The sequence below is a fragment of the Pseudozyma flocculosa genome (assembly GCF_000417875.1).
Source record: "Pseudozyma flocculosa PF-1 unplaced genomic scaffold scaffold00002, whole genome shotgun sequence".
In the NCBI taxonomy this organism is placed as follows: domain Eukaryota; kingdom Fungi; phylum Basidiomycota; class Ustilaginomycetes; order Ustilaginales; family Ustilaginaceae; genus Pseudozyma; species Pseudozyma flocculosa.
Window position 1 is genome coordinate 433,799 of NW_006920870.1, and position 20,288 is coordinate 454,086.

At 63.3% G+C, this 20,288-nt stretch overlaps 4 protein-coding genes across 4 annotated transcripts; 2 read left to right on the top strand and 2 right to left on the bottom strand.

The window, feature by feature from the left end:
- Nucleotides 1-92: 92 nt before the first annotated feature.
- On the top strand, nt 93-1,389 carry PFL1_00812 (uncharacterized protein; the record flags this gene model as incomplete). Its single annotated transcript, XM_007878314.1, has 2 exons — nt 93-906; nt 1,067-1,389. 2 exons carry the CDS (start codon nt 93-95, stop codon nt 1,387-1,389), a joined length of 1,137 nt encoding a protein of 378 aa, XP_007876505.1.
- Nucleotides 1,390-2,692: 1,303 nt separating this feature from the next.
- On the bottom strand, nt 2,693-3,111 carry PFL1_00813 (uncharacterized protein; the record flags this gene model as incomplete). The annotated part of the gene is made up of 2 exons (XM_007878315.1): nt 2,693-2,801; nt 2,927-3,111. 2 exons carry the CDS (start codon nt 3,109-3,111, stop codon nt 2,693-2,695), a joined length of 294 nt encoding a protein of 97 aa, XP_007876506.1.
- A 3,691-nt stretch (nt 3,112-6,802) lies between these two features.
- PFL1_00814 (uncharacterized protein) lies at nt 6,803-9,196 on the bottom strand (the record flags this gene model as incomplete). Its single annotated transcript, XM_007878316.1, has 4 exons — nt 6,803-7,951; nt 8,082-8,337; nt 8,466-8,525; nt 8,646-9,196. The coding sequence occupies 4 exons, from the start codon at nt 9,194-9,196 to the stop codon at nt 6,803-6,805; spliced, it is 2,016 nt and encodes a 671-aa protein (XP_007876507.1).
- A 1,067-nt stretch (nt 9,197-10,263) lies between these two features.
- PFL1_00815 (uncharacterized protein) lies at nt 10,264-11,953 on the top strand (the record flags this gene model as incomplete). Its single annotated transcript, XM_007878317.1, has 6 exons — nt 10,264-10,359; nt 10,461-10,619; nt 10,711-10,914; nt 11,026-11,318; nt 11,424-11,486; nt 11,578-11,953. 6 exons carry the CDS (start codon nt 10,264-10,266, stop codon nt 11,951-11,953), a joined length of 1,191 nt encoding a protein of 396 aa, XP_007876508.1.
- Between the last annotated feature and the right edge of the window lie 8,335 nt (nt 11,954-20,288).

A 20,288-nucleotide genomic window follows, 5' to 3' on the forward strand; every position in this document is an offset into this window, starting at 1 on the left:
CCCGCTTCCAACCGCGGTCCCGTCCTCACCCTGGCCACCACCACCACCATCCCGCCGTTGTCCCCTCCGCCTCGACCATCACCGCCAGCACCATGTCCGACATCGACCAAAAGGCGCTCGCCGACAAGGCGCAGCTCAAGATCGAGAAGCGAAAGCGCTTTGAGCAGGTCTTTCCCCTCCTCGTCGACGAGCTCACCTCGTACCTCGAGTCCGAGCAGATGCCCGCAGAGGCAATCGACTGGTTCAAGCGCAACCTCGACTACAACACCCCCGGCGGAAAGCTCAACCGCGGCCTCTCGGTCGTGGACACGGTCGAAATCATCCTCTGCACCGACAACGCCACCGGAAACCTCACCCGCCAGCTCACCGACACCGAGTACCTCAAGGCCGCCATCCTCGGCTGGTGCATCGAGCTCCTCCAGGCCTACTTCCTCGTCGCCGACGACATGATGGACCAGAGCATCACCCGCCGCGGCCAGCCCTGCTGGTACCGCGTCGACGGCGTCGGCAACATTGCCATCAACGACGCCTTCATGCTCGAGGCCGCCATCTACTTCCTCCTCAAAAAGCACTTCCGCTCCGAACCCTACTACGGCATGCTCCTCGAGCTCTTCCACGACGTCACCTTCCAGACCGAGCTCGGCCAGCTCATCGACCTCATCACCGCGCCCGAGGACTCGGTCGACCTCTCCAAGTTTTCGCTCAAGAAGCACCACCTCATCGTCGTCTACAAGACCGCCTTTTACTCGTTCTACCTCCCCGTCGCCCTCGCCATGCGCATGGCCGGCATCCAGGACGAGGCCCTCTACAAGCACGCCCTCGACATCCTCATCCCCATGGGCGAGTACTTCCAGGTCCAGGACGACGTCCTCGACTGCTACGGCAAGCCCGAGGACATTGGCAAGAGTGAGTTGGCACGCGTGGCTTGCGGCTCAACCTTCCATGCCCTTGGAGGGCCACGTCTTCCTCGCTGACTCGTTTCCTCCCTGGTCGGCCCTGTCCCCGCGCGTCTCTGACCCCTTCCTCGCCGCCCTCCCTCCGCTCTTTCCCCTTCCCTTCTCACCAGTCGGCACCGACATTCTCGACAACAAGTGCTCGTGGAACATCAACATTGCGCTGGCGCACGCCACGCCAGAGCAGCGGGCGGTGCTCGACGCCAACTACGGCCGCAAGGACTCGGCGTGCGAGGCCAAGGTCAAGGAGGTGTTTGCCGCGCCCAACATTGACGTCGCCGGCCGCTTTGCCGCCTACGAAAAGGAGAGCTACGAGAAGCTCAACGCCCTCATTGACGCGCTACCGGAGGGCGCCGGTGCCACGGCCGAGCACGGCGGCCTCAGGAGGGACGTCTTCCGCCTCTTCCTCGGCAAGGTCTACAAGCGTGCCAAGTAGACGGCGCCCAGCATGCCCTCGCACCGCCCCGGGGGCTTTTCTTGGCTGATAGAGAGTGGGTCACCGACGAGGCGGCCGCTGAGAATCACATACCACCGCAGCGTTCCTGCTTTGCACCGATGATCCAGATGGGGGGTCACTGCAGGTCTGCAAGTCCGCCCAGTTGCGTTTGCGTCTCCTGCTGCGTCGTCCCACCCCTTTCCCTCCCCTTCCCTTCCCTCCCCTTCCCTCCTCCTCCTCCCCCCTCCCCTCCCCCCCGTCCCCCCCCCCCCCCACCCCCCCCAGCCGCGCCAAGGTGCTTCACAGCAAAGCTCCATTGCTGCCATATTCCCTCTTGCTCTGCTCCTCGGGGCCCCCTCTGCCTCGCCTGCTCATGCATCTCGAGCCCGTTTCGATTCCTCCTCCGTCTCGACGGGGGGTATGGGAAGCAAACGGGGCGAGAGACGGGGGCAAACAGCGTGGGTTGGATGTGGATCTCCGAGGAACCGGGTGGGACGGAAAGGAAGGAAGCGTATGCGTTGATTCTGGCTAAGATTGAACCCCTCCACCGCGTCCTCGTCCCTCTTTCGTCATCTTGTCCCCTCGTGGTTCCGTCCCCCAAGTTGATAGAACGGACACGCTGCGTGTATCGTCATGGTCTATCGGGGAGCGACTGCGCGCGGGCAGGCAGGCACGACGAGGACGAAACAGGACGCAGTGGATACCCTGGACGCCACGTGCTTCCCTGTCCTCCTTCTTGGCTTCACGCCACCCACCCCACGAAGGAGGTCAGGACGAAGCCAACCCCCGGTATTCCTCGCGGCGATATCTCATCCTCGTCGAGTGGGTACGGGGTAACGAGAGGAGGTGCGTCCGACATGCGCACGGCGATGTGCCAGACGACATTCCAACTGCTTCGAGAGCTCTGCAGCGACTTCGCACCCGACGACACGCGATTCGGGACGAGTCAGCATGTGTGTTTTTCAACTCCTTCTTCGATTTCGACGAATAGAGAAGCGGTCGAAAGGGTGCCGGAGGCCATCATCAGAGTACATGGATGCGATGTGGGAAGAGGGGGCGGCGATGAGATGCGATGCAATCGAAACGGATGCTGCTGGGAGGCCGGCTGTTGCAAGGGGGCCGCGACGCGTGAGAGAAAAGGCGCGAGCGTGAGACGCCGTGATGCCCCCTCTGGAGCGCGCGACGCCAGTCTTGGGCAGCGGGGTGGCCTGTCTTGCTGGTGGTAATAATACACGGGCGGTCAAGAAGTAGGGTTCCGAGTCTTGGGAGAGTCAAGCCTCGACGGACGGTGATGGTGGATCGTCTAGAATCCGGCGAGATCGCGGGCGTCCTTGTTCCTGGCGGCGGCGTTTGCCCAGTTCTGGGACGCCGAGGGGGGCAGGGGAGCCTCGGGGTCGTAGACGTGCTGCCTCCTGCGGGAGTCGGTGGGAGAGATGGGGAGTACAAGGGCGTGCAGGACGGTCAGAGACATATTCCATCGCGGTCGCAACCCGACGGCAGGCGGTGACGGCGCCGTGTGCGCGCGCGTGACACTAACCTGTTGCGGCTGCAGACGCGGCCGTCCTCGTTGACGGTGAAAGGCGAGGCGACGAGGGCGGAAGATTGGGTCGAGGCCGACGTCGTGAGGCCCGCGGTGATCGAGGGCGAGGTGGCCGACGCCAGCGTCGTCTTGGCCGGCTGGCGGGCGAGGGCGGCCGAGAAGCGGACGACGGTGCTGAACATGGTGGCAGGGGTTGAGTTGGGGTAGGGTGGGTAGAGGAGTGTGGCTGGAAGAGGGTCTAGAGATAGGATTGGCTTCTAGGTAGGATGAGGAGGTACAGGGTGCAAGCAATGGCGTGTATATGTACCTTCTCGGCGGTGGACTGAGGAGGAGCGAGCAAGGAAGAGCACACGAGCGTCGGACACAGGGACCGGTTGCCTGTCTGTCGGCCCAGTCGAGAGGTGAAAGGCGGCCGGGGCAGAGCTAGAGGCACAGGAAGGCTGGCGGGCCAGGCCAGCAGAGGATAGGCGTCTAGACGGGCGGGTGCTTGACAACGCGAGGGCGGCGGGCGGCGTCGGGGCTGTCTGTACTGTATGCGAGAGAGGTGCTCGGGTGGTTACCTACATACGACCCGACTAGCGGCATCGGCGTCGGGGCGGTGGGCGCGGACGGCATCATCGCGAGCGAGCCAGGAGAGGACGGCAGGCAGGTTGCGCTCGCCCCGGCCAAGCAAGTCCGCAGCGCTGCATGAGGGTGACACCCTCGTTTGGGGGTGGGTGCTGCGGGCCAGAAGAGAGGCTGTAGCTTGACGACGGCGGCCGTCGAGCTTGAGACGGCCGCACGCAGACAGACACGCACGCACGCACGCACGCCCCCGCGGGCGAAGGTCGAGTCGATGACGACCTCGTGTGTAAATTGGCTGCAGACGATGCGGCAGGCAGGTGCAGGTCAGGTTGTGTTCGGGTGGTGCGGGTCGGAGCGGGAGCCGACGAGGGTGCCTGGCCAGGCCTCTCTTCTGGCGGATGATGGTGACCAGACCAGCAGCAGGCCGGCCAGGTGCGGCTGCGATGGCGGGCACCCTCGATTTTGGGGGGCCGCAGCCAAGGTTACGTGACGGTCGTAGCCTCGCTCGCTCTTTTTTTTTTTTCTCCGCGATTGGGCGGAAGGGCGGGCGTCGAGATTCAGGCTCCGCCGTTGGACGGACAGACGCCGTGCCTGCCTGTGCTGCCCTGCGTCGCTCTAATCTGTCTTTTTTCCCCGACACAACCGTACGTCGGCGGGTCATCGCGCATCTGACCGCCTGCCAGTTAGGCGTTGATCGCCGTCGTACATGGTCGTCTGCCTCGCCGTCCTGCCTGCGCCTTCCTCTGTCCATCGGCAGCCTGTCCCATGGTACCTGTAAGCTGGTAGCAGCCCAGCTGCTCGATGTCGACTGAACCAGCCAGCGTGGGTCCTATACCGGTCCGATAGCCTCGTGTAGGCTGCCTGGGACGTCCGCAGCGCGGTCGCCAGCGACGCAAGGCCAGGCGGGCCACCGTCGACCGATGGCCACCACATGCCTTCGCTTGGCGCATCCACAGCGGCAGCCTGCCTGCCTGCTTGCTTGCATCGCTCTCCTGGCCAGCAAGCGCCGTGGTCACGCTCACCGTCGATGTCCCCTGCACCATTCTCCCCCGCGCAGGCGGCGCTCTGCACGCAGGACCCCATACGGCGCCAGCCCAATGATACGCACGCTAGGGCCGCCCGCCACCCTGCCGCCGCATCATCGATACCGCCATCAACATGCGCCAGTCTCTCACCTGCACTAGCGGCCGGTAGCCAGCGCCGCACCGTTCGCACCGTTCGTTGGTCCATCATATGGGACCCGTCCCCGAATACTAATTCGCACTACCCTACTACTGTACAGTTCTGTATGTACTGCTCTTGCCGGGACCGGGCCGTCCGAAAGATCCGTCCACCATTCCCGCCCGTCGCTGTGGGCAAAGGGTGAGGGTCCCAGGGTTGCTCCGGAGGGGTCACGCCTCATCCATTCATCGACACTAGCCTCGATGCAGCTTCCATCACCAGGTCGGGGGGTCGGTGCTGAGCCAATCTTCTCACCGGCGCCAATAATCAACGCGAGAATGGGCGCCGTCATCGCAGGCCCCAAGAAGAACGTCTCGCGTTGCGCCTTTGCGGAACGGAGTGCGGCGCGGCGGCCTGGCCTGGCGTGGCAAGCAGGCCGCGGAGCAGGTTCCTGAAAGATGGAACGGCCAGCCAAGGGTCGATTTCCCAACCTCTTTTTCCCAATCGGGAAATGTCGCTCGCTCGTTGGCGGGCTTGCTGGACGGCTTGCTTCATGCCGTGTACCGGTGGGTGCGCCTTAGCCGCCATCGCTAGCGTAGATCTACAGTATCCTGTCCCGCCATCGCACTACTCTCGGACGTCGGGCGCTTGTCACCTCTCTGTCTGTCTCTCTTCTCGCCCAGGGCTTCCTCGCTCGATCGGACCTTTTTTTCGACTGGTCTCTTCCGGTGGTTTTACCGTCCCATGCTGGCTCGCCTCGCTCCCTCGTTCCTGGGATGCGGATTGCCTCTGATTCCTGCCTTTGCCTGTTCCTCGGCACCCTTGGCGACAGGGAGCCGGATTGCAATACCCTAGCCTACGAGCACCGACCGTCAGCGACAGGGAGCCGGATTGCAATACCCTACGAGCACCGACAACCGTGGCCTCGACAACTTGGACCTCTGCGTTGCACAAAGGGACGCACCACCGTAGGCTGAGGCTGAGGGCCCGCAGGTGGCAGCGTCGGCGTACGGTCAACATCGGAGGAATTCGCCCGGCTTGACGATGCGAACGGGGACGGAGGCAGCGGCGGTGTCATGCTTACCCGCCGCCTCGCCCGGTAGCGTGAAAGCTTGCCCTCCCTCTCCTCTCCTCGGCTCAATCTCTCCAGAGGCAGCTACTCGATCTGTAGGCTAGGCAGGGCGGCGCCAGGTGGGGGCGGACGGACTTTGAACAATCTTGCTCTACTTACCCCGCACTGAAGCCGTCGCTTCGCCGTTGCCGTCCGCTCGCCATCGGTCAGAGGGTAAGCTAAGACACGTACCGTACGGTCCCCAGATCGTCGTCGTCGGCGTTGGCGGCGGTGGTGGTGGTGGCGTCGTCATTGCACGGGCAGCGCGTTCACCAGATCGCACTTCGTCGTTTCATTTCGGTTACAGAATCGCTCCCCGTGCCCCCGCAGACCGAGGAAGGTGAGGGGCCAAGGGGGCCCCACAGATCGTCGTTCGCCATCCATATGCACGCCCTCTCTTCACATGCTGGACCCTTCTTCCCCGCTCAATGGCTCCTTGCCCCCCTGCCATGGAACAGGTTGCGGGGATATGGGTCTCCATGGTCCATCGGTGGAGTTAACATCGTGCGACCGAGTCAGGCTCGGACACCCACAGCTTGCTCCGCTGCGCTGCGGTGCGGTGCGGTGCTCAGCACGGCGGAAGAGCGCCACACGCTTCGTGTGTCTGTCCAACCCGTGAGCCCGCTCCGTTCGCCACCACCGCTTTTCCCCACATTCTTGGCTCCACCTCGCTTCGCTGTCGCTCTGGCCGCGGGTGCAATCAAAAGACGTTGGCTGGGCTGCCTGGACTGCCTGCCTGCCTGCTGGGCGGCCAAATGAGGAGCCAGGCGTTGCCGAGACCTTCCAGTCGTCGCAACTCGCAAGGCGAGGTCTTGACGAGGCAGGCGAGCCGGACCCGCCCATCGACCCTTCCGTGCCCCCCGCTATCCGCGCGCGAACACTCGAATCGAGCACTCGCTCACACGCACGACAGACGACGACATCAGTTAGGCCTGGCCTGGCCGGCGGGCCCAGAACTCTGACCCCCCGATCTTGCCAGGTATACTACTATAAAACATTCGATCGAACAGCGGGACGGCATCTGCGCCCTGCGCCGATCAGAGACGCGCCGCCTCGGCCTCGACGGGGGCCGCCTTTTCGCAGACGGCGCGCATGTCGCGCAGCGCCTCGGCCACCTTTTGCGCAAACAGGGTCGTCGCGCCGTTCTTGGACTCGATGCCAAACTTGAGCAGCTTGCCGCCCGCAAGGTAATTGATGCCGTACGACTCGGTCGGGTAGCCGGTGCCAAAACCGGTGCCGGCGAAGCGGTCGCCCGCGCTCAGTCCGCTCGTGCTCAGCCTCCACGACTGCGACTCGGCAAAGAGCGGGTCGGAAAAGATGGCGGGCACCTCGCCGTCGTCGTCGGCGCGGTAGACGAGCCGCAGGCCCGTCATGTGGCGGTCGATGCCCTTGCCCATCGAGCTCTCCTTGGTCTGCGTGTTGTGCGCCTTGGTCGCCGCGCTCAGCAGCGCAAACGACGTCTGCGCGTCCTTGCCCTCGAGCATCGCGCGCACAAAGTCGTACGCCTCGTCGCTGAAGCTGCGGATCACGTCGGTGCGGCCGTGCTTGAAGAGGCGCGTCGACGCCGTCTCGTAGGTCGACGTCTGCTTGCCGTGCACCTTGGCGTAGGCCAGCTGCAGCGCCATCTGCAGGTAGGCGTCCGGGCTCTGCTTGCCGTACTTCTTGATCCACTCGGCACCGTACTCGTCAAACCACAGCATGCGGATGTCCGACTCGGAGATGAGCTGCTGCGCCGCCGCCTCCGACTTGGCAATCGACGCCTGCGTCTGCTGGTCGACCTGCCACTCGAGCTTCTTCCAACCGGCGCTCTCGCCCGGAGAGCTCTGCGCCGCCGGCACCTCGCTGCCCGGCGGAGGGCACGGCTCAGCGGCAGCAAAGTCGCAGATGATGCTCGGGATCAGGGCATCGCAGGGCGAGTGCTCGCCCATGATGCCCGCCCTGCCGTTCGGCTCGACGGTAATGGTGAGGGCCTTGTCAAACCAACGGTTGTGTCCGGCGCGCCCCGCTCCGCTGACGTTGCGGGCCAGCGCATCAACCCACACCGGGGTGGCGCTGTGCGGGGGCGCAGGGTGGCCTTCGGCGAGGGGGAGCACGCTCGAGTCAAGCGCGACCGAAAACAGGCTGTCCTCGATCGAGTTGATGGAGGCGCGGTTGACGGGCGCGAGGGTCAGCAGGTGCTCCCGGGTCTGCGGCCAAGTGGAAGTGCGAGGAATAGGAGAGGAAGCGCTCAGTCAGCGGTCGGCGGCCAAGTTCAAGGTCGGATCTCCCCCGGCTGAAGAACCGGTTGAAGCAGTCGAGTCCGGCCAACCAACTCACGTGCGTCCAGGTGTCCCGGCTGTCGGAGCTGAGCACGCCGACTCCGGCCCCGTCGCCCTTCTTGGCATCCTCGACAATGTCCCAGAACGCCTTTTCGATGGTGTCGGCGCCGAGGATGCTGCCGTCCTTGCGGAGCACCTCGAGCTCGTAATAGTTGTCGCGGACGATGACGGTGATGTGGCGCGCGGGCGCAGGGTGCGGCGTGGCCGTGTTCCAGTCGTGGGGCAGCGAGGGGATGCGGGTCACGCCGTACAGCCTGCGTGCGGGACGATTGAACCAACGACCTAGCGGAGGCGTCAGCGACGTGATCGAAGGGTAGGAAAGGGCAGAGAAGACGAGCGGAGTTGCGATGCCGAGGTCAGCCTGGTTGCTGCGCGGACTCACCGCGTGTACTGGTGCATGCAAAACGGACCTGCTCTGGAAGCATCGGGCATGATGTCTTCGCTGCAATCGTGGGAAGAGGCGGGGGTTGAGGGCGGGGCGGTCTCGAGGTCTGGAGTCAGCACCGGCGCCTCCCAGGGCCATACATGCAACGTGCCCGGCCAGAACCGTCGGTCAACTTACGAGTCGAGCCTCCTCTTGAACTCTAGGAAGCGCCAGGTGAGCCACGCGGCCCTGCGGACGCCCCAGGCGGCGTCGTCCCAGTGTTGCCCGCCCAGGCCGAGCTTGCCGTGTTGGAGCGGGTGTCCGGGGTGCTCTGCGATCTCCTTTGGCGTGTTGGGGTCGTTTGTGAACATAAGCCACCAGTTGCTGTTGACGAGGAGGGGGACGCGCCACTCGTGGTAGGCCTTCTGGAGCCAGTAGCGGTCGTCGAGCCAGTTGTTGTCGGTGGTGCGGTCGACGTCGATGAGCCTCTGCTGGAGCCTGTGTCCGAGGCCGCCGTCCTTTAGGAATTCGCGGACCCAGCCCTTGCGCTTCTCGAGCTCCTGTTCCGGGGTGGAGCCGCTGAGCTCGCCGCGCTGGTGCTGCTGGCGGAGGAAGGGCGAGATGGACTTGACGTACTTGTCAAAGGTCTGCTCGAGCGGGGGCACGGGCAGCCTGGGCATCGAGTTTTGGGCGCTGAACGTCTTTGGCTGCTTGCCGGGCGCGCCGCGCCAGGGCGAGAGGGCGAACATGGCGGGTGAGGTGGTGGTGAAGGACCTTGCGGTTGCGGTTGCGGTTGCGGTTGCCGAGGCGATGGGCAGGGCAGACGGGATGCGGGAAGGGATGCTGGACCTGTTGCTGGTGTTGATGATGAGTCTTCGGGTGGATGCAAGAGACGACATGGAAGGAGTGTGAGGGAGGGTGCTGGCTGAAGCTCGGGGCAGTGATGCGGACGAGGATGGTGGCCGCGAGGAAGGACGGGATGCGAGCGGAGAAGAGGGTGGTGCGATGCGGTGCGATGCGGTGCGGTGCGCTGGGGTCGGTCGGTCGGTTTGCGGGGTAGTCAGTCAGGTGCCGAGGCGAGGACGGGATGAGAAGGGGGCCGAATTCGAGGTGTTGGTCTGATGAGGGGCGGATCGAGGGGCGAGGCAGGTAGCCGGTGTGTGTGAAACGCAGCCAGCCAGCCAGCCAGGCTGGAGGTCGGGGGCGGTCCACCGGCTGCAACTTGCGACCGGTCGCACACCGCTGCCGTGGCCTACGCCTGGCCCCGACCTCGCCTCGCTCGCGTGAAAAAGGCGGTTCAAGGCACCCAGCGTCGGATCCGTTCCGCGGGGGCGGGGGAAAGCACGACGTCGAGATGGCAGCGGCCCGAGTTCCGCAAAGGCAAAGGGGGGCCGAAGGGCGTTGCTTCGGGATTCGGATCCCGGGACATGATGCATGGCAAACGCGAGGCGCGTGGCCTGGCCTGCCAGGCCTGGCTCGGGCCTCGACCGCCCTCGAGGAACGTGGAGAGAGGATTGGCCCACCGTGCGCCAGGCCGCCGTGCCTGGCGGGGCCGCCTCCCCACCCCAATCCTCCTGCATGCGTGGCACCTCTTCGTGCCTCGACCTGTTCCTCTTCTTCGTCTGCTTCTTCCGTCTCCGTGACGTCCGTCCATCACAGCCAGAGGCATCCTCTCTTTTGTTTCCATCGCCCCTCTGTGCCATCTCTTTCTTCTCCCCACCACCACCTCCCCAATCGTCGCGTCGCATCGGACATCGACAGCAAGCCATCCAGCCCGCACTCAAATCCCGACGGCGACGCACACGACATCTTCGCAATGCCGGCAGCCGCCTACCTCGGCCTCGTCGCCATCCCCATCTTCGGCATCGCCGCCGGAATCGCCTTCGAGGAGGGCGCCATCAAGCATGCCCCCGTATGTATCCACCTCCGAACGCCCAGCGCGTCGCGTCCTTGTCCCGCCAACTCACGACGTCCCCTCGCCTCGACCCACTCCCCCCGCCATACGACCCGCAGACCAACACGCTCGCCACCCTCATGGAGGCCTGCACCGTCCCGTCCAGGCAGAGCCTCCGCAGCGACATCACCCGGGGTCTTGTGCCCCAGGTTGACAACTTCTTCTGCCTCATCATCCCCTTTTTCAAGTCGGCCGTCGCCAGCCGCCTCAACATCGGCGTGCGTGCAGTGCAGCGAGACCCACATCCCGTCGCGCAACCGCCCAAACTGACCCCTCTTTCCTCGCCTCTGTCCTTTCGCGCATTATCAGGCACTTTCCGTCCTTGCCTCGCTCATGATTCCGCTTCTGACAAGGCTGACCTACCAGGCCGTCTCGCCCAACCGAAAGACTGGCCTCTTCAGCGGAGTCTGGATCTTCCTCATCGCCGCCATTGGCCAGCTCCTCGGCTTCGGAATGGTCTCGGTCAGTCTCGGCCTCTGTATCTACACGCTCGGATCATACCTGGCCTTCAAGGTGAGTCCAAGTCGCGCCGCTCCCTGCCATCGCAACACTGCAGCACAGGCCCTGACCCTGTCGTGCGCATCCTACAAATCCCCGGATCTTTCTTCACCCTGTCCCCTGCAGCGCACCTCGGCCGCTGTCGCCCCGGTCCCCACCGCTCCCGGCTCCATCTACCTCTGCAACATCGCCCTCCTCCTCACCGGCGCCACTGTCATCGGCTCCATCTTCCTGGACCGCGAAGGCAACAACTGGTTCCGATGCCAGGTCGCGTTCCAGTTCTTCCCGCTCTTCCTGATCCCCGTCGTCCTCGCCTCGGTCTCGACGCCGCTCATCAACACTGAGAAGGCGTCGCGCGACGAGCTGATGTGCTGGGATGCCGAGAGCGTCAGCTACAGCTTTGAGCGCACGTGGTCCTAGTGAGTGGTCAGGTCCTCGGCCCCTGCGGCGCGCACCCGCTCGCAGCCTTTCCACAGGCTCTGACTGACCTCGACCCCGGATGCATGTTGGCCGCAACTCTGCAGCTACCGCAAGTATGCCCTCGCCTCCACCGTCGCCTACTGGTATGGAGCTCATCGGATCATTGTGTGAGTGTCGATGCACCGCCCGAGCTCCTGCACACCTAGACCGCTGCGCAGAAATTGAAACCTGTCCCACTCCTGCTGTCCTCGCAAACAGGGGCCTCGTCACGGACAAGGACAAGTACGACGACGTCACCCACTTCTTTGTCTTCGACATTGCCGGCACTCTGGTCGCACTCGTCTCGCTGGTGATTCTGGAACGACTGACGTTCCGTTCCAAGGCGTCCAAGCACCCTCTGACGGGCGCACCGCGATCGCAGCTGGACATTGAATGCGACAAGGCCATCTCGCGGGCGCCCGCAGGATCGCCCTGGCTGGAGAAGACCGCCGCCGGCTTCATCACCGCCGCAATCATTGCCGGTCCGGGCTGTGCGGCGGCGCTGTGGTGGTGCTCTGGCGAAGAGGAGCTGGGATGGAAGGCCAGAAAGGCGTGGAGGGAGGCCGTCGCTGTCGAGGGCAAGAAGGAGAAGTAAGGCAGGCCAGGATAGAGACCCGGACCCAGCCCGCGGCCCTGCGATTCTGTCCTTGCATCGCACCATGCCATTAATCTTCCCCCTTCTGCGTCTCGACGAATGCTACCTACCTTGCTGCTTAGCCTACCGTGCTGCCGCGCGGTGCCGGAATCGGCCGAGCACGACGGCTGAGCAGCCCTCGTTGGCAGGGCATGCTAAGCTCTCGCCTCTGGCGGCCGCCGCGACAAACACAACATTATTGCCGACACGGACGGGCCGTTGGGCGTGATCGTCTCTCTGACTGCAGAGGAAACGGCAGGACCAGTCGCACGACAGAAGGCGTTTCGTGCAAAGCCTGGCGACAGGCGCCCGAGTCAAGCAAGCACAGCGCGATGCGGTTCCGAGGGCGGCATCCGCAAAGGTGTCGATATCCAGCGTGAGAGAGGTGGCTGCGAGCGGCGCGAGATCGTCTGCGAAGCCAGCATTGTCTGCGAGGGGTCGCCTTCTTTCTTTCTTCGTTGGAAGGCCCCTCTCCGAACCCAGCGAAGCGAGGACTTCTCTGAGTGTTGCTCGGACGGACTTGGAGCGACGGAGACGGAGAGTGGAACGAGGACCGAGACAGCCAAGGACGGACCGAAACGAGACGTGTCTCCGAGCTGGGCAACCGACCGAACGAGCTGTACTACTGTACTAGGCTTGGCGGCGATGGATGTCGCAGTCGTGACACGGCCGAGCTCGAATCCACACGCCCGGGTCTCTTTGCCGACGCCGAAGCCGATGCCCGAGAGGCGGAGGCGATGACAGGTCTCGCGGGCCTCGCGGAAGAGTGCTGGCCGTGAGCTTCACCTCGCGCCTCGAGGACGCCCCGACACGCACGCACGCACCGCCGCACTCTGGGTGTGGAAGGGGACGGTTAGAGGAGGAGCGTGTGTTTGCATGGTACGGCACCGGGTCGAGGTGAGTGTTTCGGCACCCACGTCGATCACGCCCACGTTCCTGGCCAGCCGCACTCCGACGCCGCTTGACTCGGCTTGGCCTTAACTTTGCTTGCGTTGTCTTGACTGGCTGAGTCTCGGCAGCCCTGGGAAGATCTGCGACTCGGCTGAACAAGACAAGGGGAAAGAAGGAAGGAAGGATAGCCGCAAGGGAGTGTCGCAAAGGAGGCGTCGAGCCAAGGCGAGTCTTGCCGTCGGGATGGAGGAGAAAGAGGACGCCAAGATGCGAACGGAGAAAGGGGCGACGAAGCTGGCGCAGCAGCTGTCGCCACCCAGACTGGTACACGAGCGCCGATACGCATCTCAACCCCCGATCAAGGAGGCTCCGATTGAGGTCCGATCCCGGACAAAGTGATGGCAGGTAGGGCAGGGAAAGGAGCACCACCGCCGCGCTGTAGCCATGCGTTGCGGTACAGTTGGCCGCTGGTGTCAAACAAGCCAGCGAGCGACAAGGTCGCGAGGCGAAACGAGACGAGCAGGCTGCCCCGGCTGCTCCGAGCCCCGCTTCGAAGCCCGATTTTCCAGGCGAATTTTGCAAGGCATTTCCCTCGCCTGCGCTCCTCCCTCGACAAGCTCCCCCCCCCTGCTTGCTTGCTTGCTTGGCGAGCGGCTCTAACCAGTCAGCCTGGCGTGGCCTCGAGCTTGCTCGGTCGCCTCCGTCGGGTCGACGATACGACCCGGCTTGATAGGCGGTTCCCAGCACATGCCACGACGAGATGCGAAGAATGGCAAGCGACCGGCACCGCTTGCACGCACGCGCGCCACGGCGAAGTGTCACTGCTGGCGTTCCGCCGACGACGGCCGTCTTTGTCGCGCTGTCACGGAAGCTTTGCACTGCCCCCTGGGCTGGCTGGGCCAGATCAAACCAACGGCGACGTCGCCAACAGCGAGCGGAGAGGCTTCAGCCAGCCTGCCTGCGAGCTTGGCCGGGTCTCGGATTGGCGGCGGCAGCGGCGTTCTGAAACGGTGCGCGGCGTTCGCCAGCACTGCCCGACGCCTTCCGCCAGATGAACGTAACGAGAGAGATCTCTACTCTTCTGTCGGGTAGCGTACATGTACCTGCGTCGTGCCTCGAGCGTTCTCGTCGCCCGCGTTTTTACGCCTGTCAGCCCGCTCGCTGCGCGGCCAGGTTTGAAAGGGCTAGACCCCCTACCGCCCGCTATTCGAGTGCCTCGCCGCTGTAGGCACCCACGTACAAATAAAAGGCACGCTACCGGTATCGCATTCGACTGTCGGGATATGTCCGACCCCGCGTCGGCCTCGCCCCGGTGGCAAGATGTGACTTGAGAGCAACACGGCGTCGCTCGGCGTGCGGTCGGTGCTCGCTGTAGGCGCGCATCCGCCGGGATGGGCAGACGCCAGGCCGAGCTGCCATGTTCGTCGGCCACGACCGCCTGTCACCAACGGGCGAGGCAAGGGGGGTCGGTCTGGCGGGCCTACTCCACGGCACGCTGCGTGTAACTACATACGGACGTGGGCCCGAGGCCCATGCTCGTTGTCTGAGGCATCTATGCTCGACGCAGCAACGCTCCTGCGACGAAGCGGACGTACTTGTTTCGCAATCAGACCAAGATAGCTCCATTGCCGCTCGCTCGCGTGCGGCCAGAGCAACTATCGGACGTCGGACTCCTGGTCGGACAAATCCGACAACAAAGCGCATCGACCGAACCGGCTTGTCCGCGCGCGCCTCTCCTCCCCATCCTTGATGTACTGTTTCAAGCGACAACGCCTCGCCCCCGATCTACGGAGGTCCCTGTAGCCGGCGAGAGGGGTCGGCTCGGCCCAGCCTGGGCGCAAAATCCGGCCGGAGAAGGGTGCCCTTTGGCGAGCAATCTTCAGAACGTTCGTCCCGCTCTTTCTACCTCCTTGCGACATTCATGTTTATGATCAAATCACTATGATGCCGCCCATCGATAGCGGACCCTCGTATGGTCAGTCACGGCCTCGACGCCAGGAGAGCGGAGTCGGACCGAAGCGACAGCAACAGCAGCCAGGAGTGCCGCGCCAGGTACAGCACCCCTCCTTGGACTTGTCGTCCGAGTCGAGCAAGCGAAGTCTAGGTCAAGCAAGGGTCCACCCTCTGCTGTGCGCCTCGTGGCCACCACGCGAGCTGCCACGTTTCCATGCCCAACAGCCGGTGGGTCGTTTGGCGGGCCTGCCATCCGACGGTCTGCGGATAAAGGAAGAGATAGAAAACCAGTGCCTGCTCGCTCAACTTTCCAAGCACCCGTGACAACGGAGATGATCCGAGACCGTTCGGCGGGGCGATGTGGGCACCTGAGTCAGACATTCAACGCCAGGATGGGCGCAGGACACAAAGCAGTCTCGTACTGTGAGTAGCGCGTGAGGGCCGCTGCTGGGCGTTGCGGCCACAGAGACAAGCCTGCAGGTGCGGGCGGGGTTGGTGGCCTGGCCGTGACCTCGTGGCAAGTCGCTGCTATGTAGCAGCCTTCCTGGCGAGTGCCTTAACGGCAGGCTGGCGACCATGCTATGATGGGCCGCCCTTGCAGCGCTCTGCCGCACACAGAGCAGACGATCTTGCCTCTGCCCTGCAGCGGGTTCCCAGCCAACAGAAGAGACACATCATGCGCACACCAGCCAGCAGCTTCGGTCGGCACCGTCGGATGCTGCCATCTGCGGGTCCCAAGCAGCTCCGACCCGTCCTCTGCACCAGGAGCGGCCATCCGTCGGCCCATGCGCCCACGCCTCTGGCCGTCTTATCCCTCTGCTGGCTGCACGTTGCTGACAGATCACCCCTGGATCTTCCTCCCTCCATCTCTGGTCTCGGTCTCGCAAGGGCGTCTCCGACAGGCTCTTTATCGTCTTTCAAGCGCCCGCCCCTAGGCACAGCAACAATCCGCGGAGATGCCTGCAACAGGAACAGCGCCGAAAGACCCTTGATTGCTTGCTTCGCTCGTCTGTCGCCCTACCCCTGCCTGTCAGATTGAGGCGATTCAGGAACAACGCCCGCTGCAGAGCTCTCCAACGTTGCCGCGGCAAAACTATTTTCGTCCTCGTCAAGGTCGTCGTCGACCGGCTCACGTTTGCCCCGCTGCCACAATGTTGCATGGCTGTGCAATCCTTCTAGGCCCTCTGCAGTACATACTGTATGGAGCCGCCGAAAGGAGCCAAAAATAGCGGCCCTGCCGGGATGGTACAGGCCGGCGCGCGAGTCGGGAGGAGCGATTCCGTCGCTTTCGAGGTGCTCTTCGATAGCGGGCCAAGTGTGGTCCCGGGCACACGAATCAGTCTCGGGTCCGATGGAGGATCATCGTCGACGTCCGCTCTTGTTTCACAACCCTCTGGAAGTACTGACAACTTCAGAGACACCGGAAGACGACCTGGTGCCTTCTTGCCGTCAGTTGAGCGACCGTGCCGTATCCGCCCGATAACGAGGATCATCACGAACAATGGGCAAGAACAAGTGTGGCGCAGGAAAGAGCGAAACAAGCGAGCCTTCGCTACTCGCTCGGCTTTGCGCCAGAGGGAGAAAGCAGTGGCCTCTTGACGGAGGGCGGCTACTTTTGGACAACCAAGTCGCACTCGGGCCAGCTTGTGGACACGGAAGCTACATGTATGAGATCAGGACACTGACCACGATGAGGGAGGGGTTAACTACAGTAGACTTTGTCACGCGTGTACCGGTATCTCCGCGGTGCGAGCGGCGTGCATGGCTGCAGAGTGGTTCCAGGCCCCGCTCAGGAACCCCGACCTCCGTTTTCCCATACGTAAATTGAGGTGGCAGACAATGCCGGAAATGCGTACCTCGTGAGAAGCCCACGGCTTGCAGCGTCCCCCTCCTTTGGGACAAGTCGAGGCTTCTTGATCGCTCTCCTGGTCGGCAGAGACTCAACTGCTTGCCGGGACGAGGAAGAGTAGTGAGCATCCTTCGCATCGGTGCAGCCAAAGGAGCGCTGAGGTTGCGAGGCCATGTACACAAGAGAGGCGTTACGACGAGACGCAAGCACCACACCGCCGGCTACTCTGCTTGTAAAGAAGTCAGGCATGCATCTGTGCGACGAGCTGTAGCTGATACAGGAGTAAAGGGCTTGCGTCCATAAACGGCCATGCAATGCGACTCCTCTCCTATAGCGAGTTCCGTGGACTCAGAGGAGCTTCGCAATTGCGAGCTGACAGTTGGGACTGAGCTAATTACAACCGTCTCCAGATTCGACCGGCCCTGAACTTCCGAGCGGGCTGATCGTCGTCCCCGCAACGAGGTGGTGTTGCGGCGATGGGCCCACTTCGGTTGTTGGATACCCTGTCCCCCGGTTGCTGCCCGAGTCTGAGTGTCGTATCTGCATTCGCGGTCGCAAAGGCTTCGGTACTCCTTAGGCTATGCAAGGAGGGTCTCAAGCTTCCCTCGTCTGCTGCGATACGGCAGGCGGCTGACCTCTATGCTCAACAGGTCGTGATGGTTGGCCCGTCCCGGCGGAAGCAGGATCACCTGCTCGCGACGGATTCGAGGCTGTGTCATGCTTGGGGCAGACCGCCATCACTGCTACGCAAACTTGTACCGAACGCCTCACAAGCATACAGGGCGTCCTGGATCATCGTCGAGCTGGGTTACCTACAGTTTGCACCAAGCCTAGCGAGGCGCGGCCCGGAACGGCCACTATCGACGCGCTTGCCGTGTGGATGAGTGATGAAACACATGTATGGGAAAAAGGACGGCGGACTGGCCTCGTGCTCGCCGACGACGGCGGCTTCGGGAGCGGGTTTCGGGCCGAAGATGACCGCGGGCAGCAGCAGCGAGCTGCGACCGGTCAAGTCCCTCGAAACGAGGTCTCGCGAGGCGGCGAGTCTTTGAAGACCGCCCGGAGCTGTAGCGGTACCGCAACCGATGCTCCTTGCGGCTTCGATCTCCTTGCTGGCGGACAGAGCGGATCCGCCGCAACCGAAGCGTTGGTGGTGCATGAAGGATACAGGTGCCGGTGTACACACGCGAGTTTGGACAAGCTGATGGCGAAGTGGACTCCATCTTGAGGCCTGGCATGCGTCGGGAGGGAGCCCTGTGGCGAGATTGAGATCGGCTCCGTGTCTCAGCCCTCACGATGTTTCCGAGACTGCAAACTGCTGCTGTTGATACACGCACCGGACACGGCAGGGTGCGAGCGTATCGGTGATCGGGGTCGGAGTGCGTATCCATATCAGGACGACTCCGGCCTCGGTGGCGGATGGCAGAGCGGAAAGTCCTCTTGGCACTTGTTACGCACATGGAGACGCTCCCCCAACTTGACATCTTCCCAACGCGCTGCCGGACGCTAGCGTCGCCCCACGATGCAATCCGGCCCGGAGCCGTACCAGTGAAAACGGCCGTTTTCATGGCTCGGTTACTCCATCTGCAATCCTCGCCACGTCGGCTCTGCGCCTGCGCTCCTGGTGTCTCCACCCTGACCTGCCAAGCATCGTTCAAGATAAGTATGATCGATGAGTGGTTGAAGCAGTGGTTGAAGCAGTGCGCGCACCGGTCGAAAGTACGTATCGACTCGGCGTTCGAGGGCTTGACGAGTGGCCGCTTGGTCATTGTTGCTGGGTGCCTCGCCGCGAGATCCAGACCCCCACAATCCAGATCTCCTCGCGCGCGCTCCCCGGTCTCTCAGCCCTGGCCTGGCCTCGCAGCGCAGTTCGCTGGCAGAGCGGTGGGCCGAGAACTCGCGACAGGCCACCCTTTGTCGTTCTTCTTTTCGGGGGGAGCGGGTCGACGCGCCTCGAAGTTTCCTCCAGGTTGCATGCTCCCTTGCAAACACCGGACGCTGCCGCGCTGCTGGTGGTGCTGCTGCGACGCCGACAGTCGGACAGCTGCAGAAGCAGAGAAGGCAAACGGGTGCTCAACGATCACGAGCACTGGCTCTGGCCACGATTGCCCCGTGGCTGGCGGAAGTCCAACGGTGTACACACAGGCACTTACATGGAAGGAATTCAAATAATATATCACCAGCCTGCTGCACGCCAAACTTGGGTGTGACTCCGACGCGAGGTGCATCCGACGGAACGGCATCTCACCTCGTTGCGGGCTTTCTCTCGACGGCTGCATCTCACGCCAGCCATCCGCCGTCCTCCTTTCCCTGACCGCCGTTGCGCTCTCTTCATACCCGCCTTGCTTGTCCCCTCGTTGCTCGCATCCATCGTCATCCCAGCTCGGTTCAAGTGCAAGAGACTCTAGCGGCCTATCCTTGCCGACGGCCATTGTCCGGGGTTTGGCCGTGAGCTGAATGGCCTCCTTCCTTCCCTCCAAGGGCCCACGACCGTCTCGACCCCCGTGGGCAAGAAATTCTCGACAGCTGCACCTAGTCACGTAACTCTACTGATCATGTGAAAGTATGGAGGTGATCACCTGGTGGCTCGCATGCCTTCGCAGCCTCCCGACGAACGCCACTACGGTGCATCACACGCTCCCTCTGCGGAGAGCGAGCTCCAAGCAGCACGACTACAGTGGCAAGTAAGTACTTAGCCTGTGCTTGGCGAGCATGTCGGCAAGCGATACCACGCAAACCATTCACCGTCGAGCCGATGGAACGTTGACGACCTCAAAATGAGGCTAGGCCGATCACGATTGCGAGCGCTCATCGCCTCCCCCTCGAGCAGGGTAGACATGGCGGGTACTGCCCACGAGCAGATCTCAGACAACGGCCATCGTCGTCGAGACGTCACCATTCATATTCGTGTCCAATGCCCAGGTCTGTCTCGGTGCATCTGCTGTGGACAACGATGACAATGACGAGCGCAAGGAGGACTGGTCAGGCCCGTACAAAGTGTAGCTGAATACCCCGTTTGTACAAGGCAACCCGTCATGTTTGCAAGAAGTCATCCCAGACCACGGCACATGACAGATGCGCAGCGGGCACGCCAAGGTCGGTGGTGAGGGGTGTGGCTCGGTGCTGTGGTACGGCACCTAGATGGCTGTTGATGGTGAAGAAAGGGTCAGGCACCCGCTCTCGAGCTGGAAGTACCCAGATCCGCCATCGTAATTCAAGCCCAGCGGTAGGCCCCTTCTTACGGCGGCGAGGTGCAGAGACGCCCAGCTCCGGAGGCGCTGCGGACTGCCGGGTGCATGCCGTGACCCGTCAAGCGCCCTGCAGCCGTGGCGCCAGTTCTTCGTTATTCTGCGTTTTCTTCGTTCTGCCCTTTCCTGCCCGCCGCCCGCCTGCGTTTTCCCAACCGGCCCCATCGTTCCGTCGGTCGCCACGCATGCTAGGCATGCTTCGAGGCCCAGGCCGCCAAAGTGCAAGAGCCCTCGCAAGGCCGGCATGACTCTGTTTCCTTCCGCCCATGTCAGAAGGGTCGCCTCACCCGGTTTCACCTCTATCTATTCCCAGCACGTTGCGCAACAAGCAAGGCGCTGATCTCTGAGTCCTCTT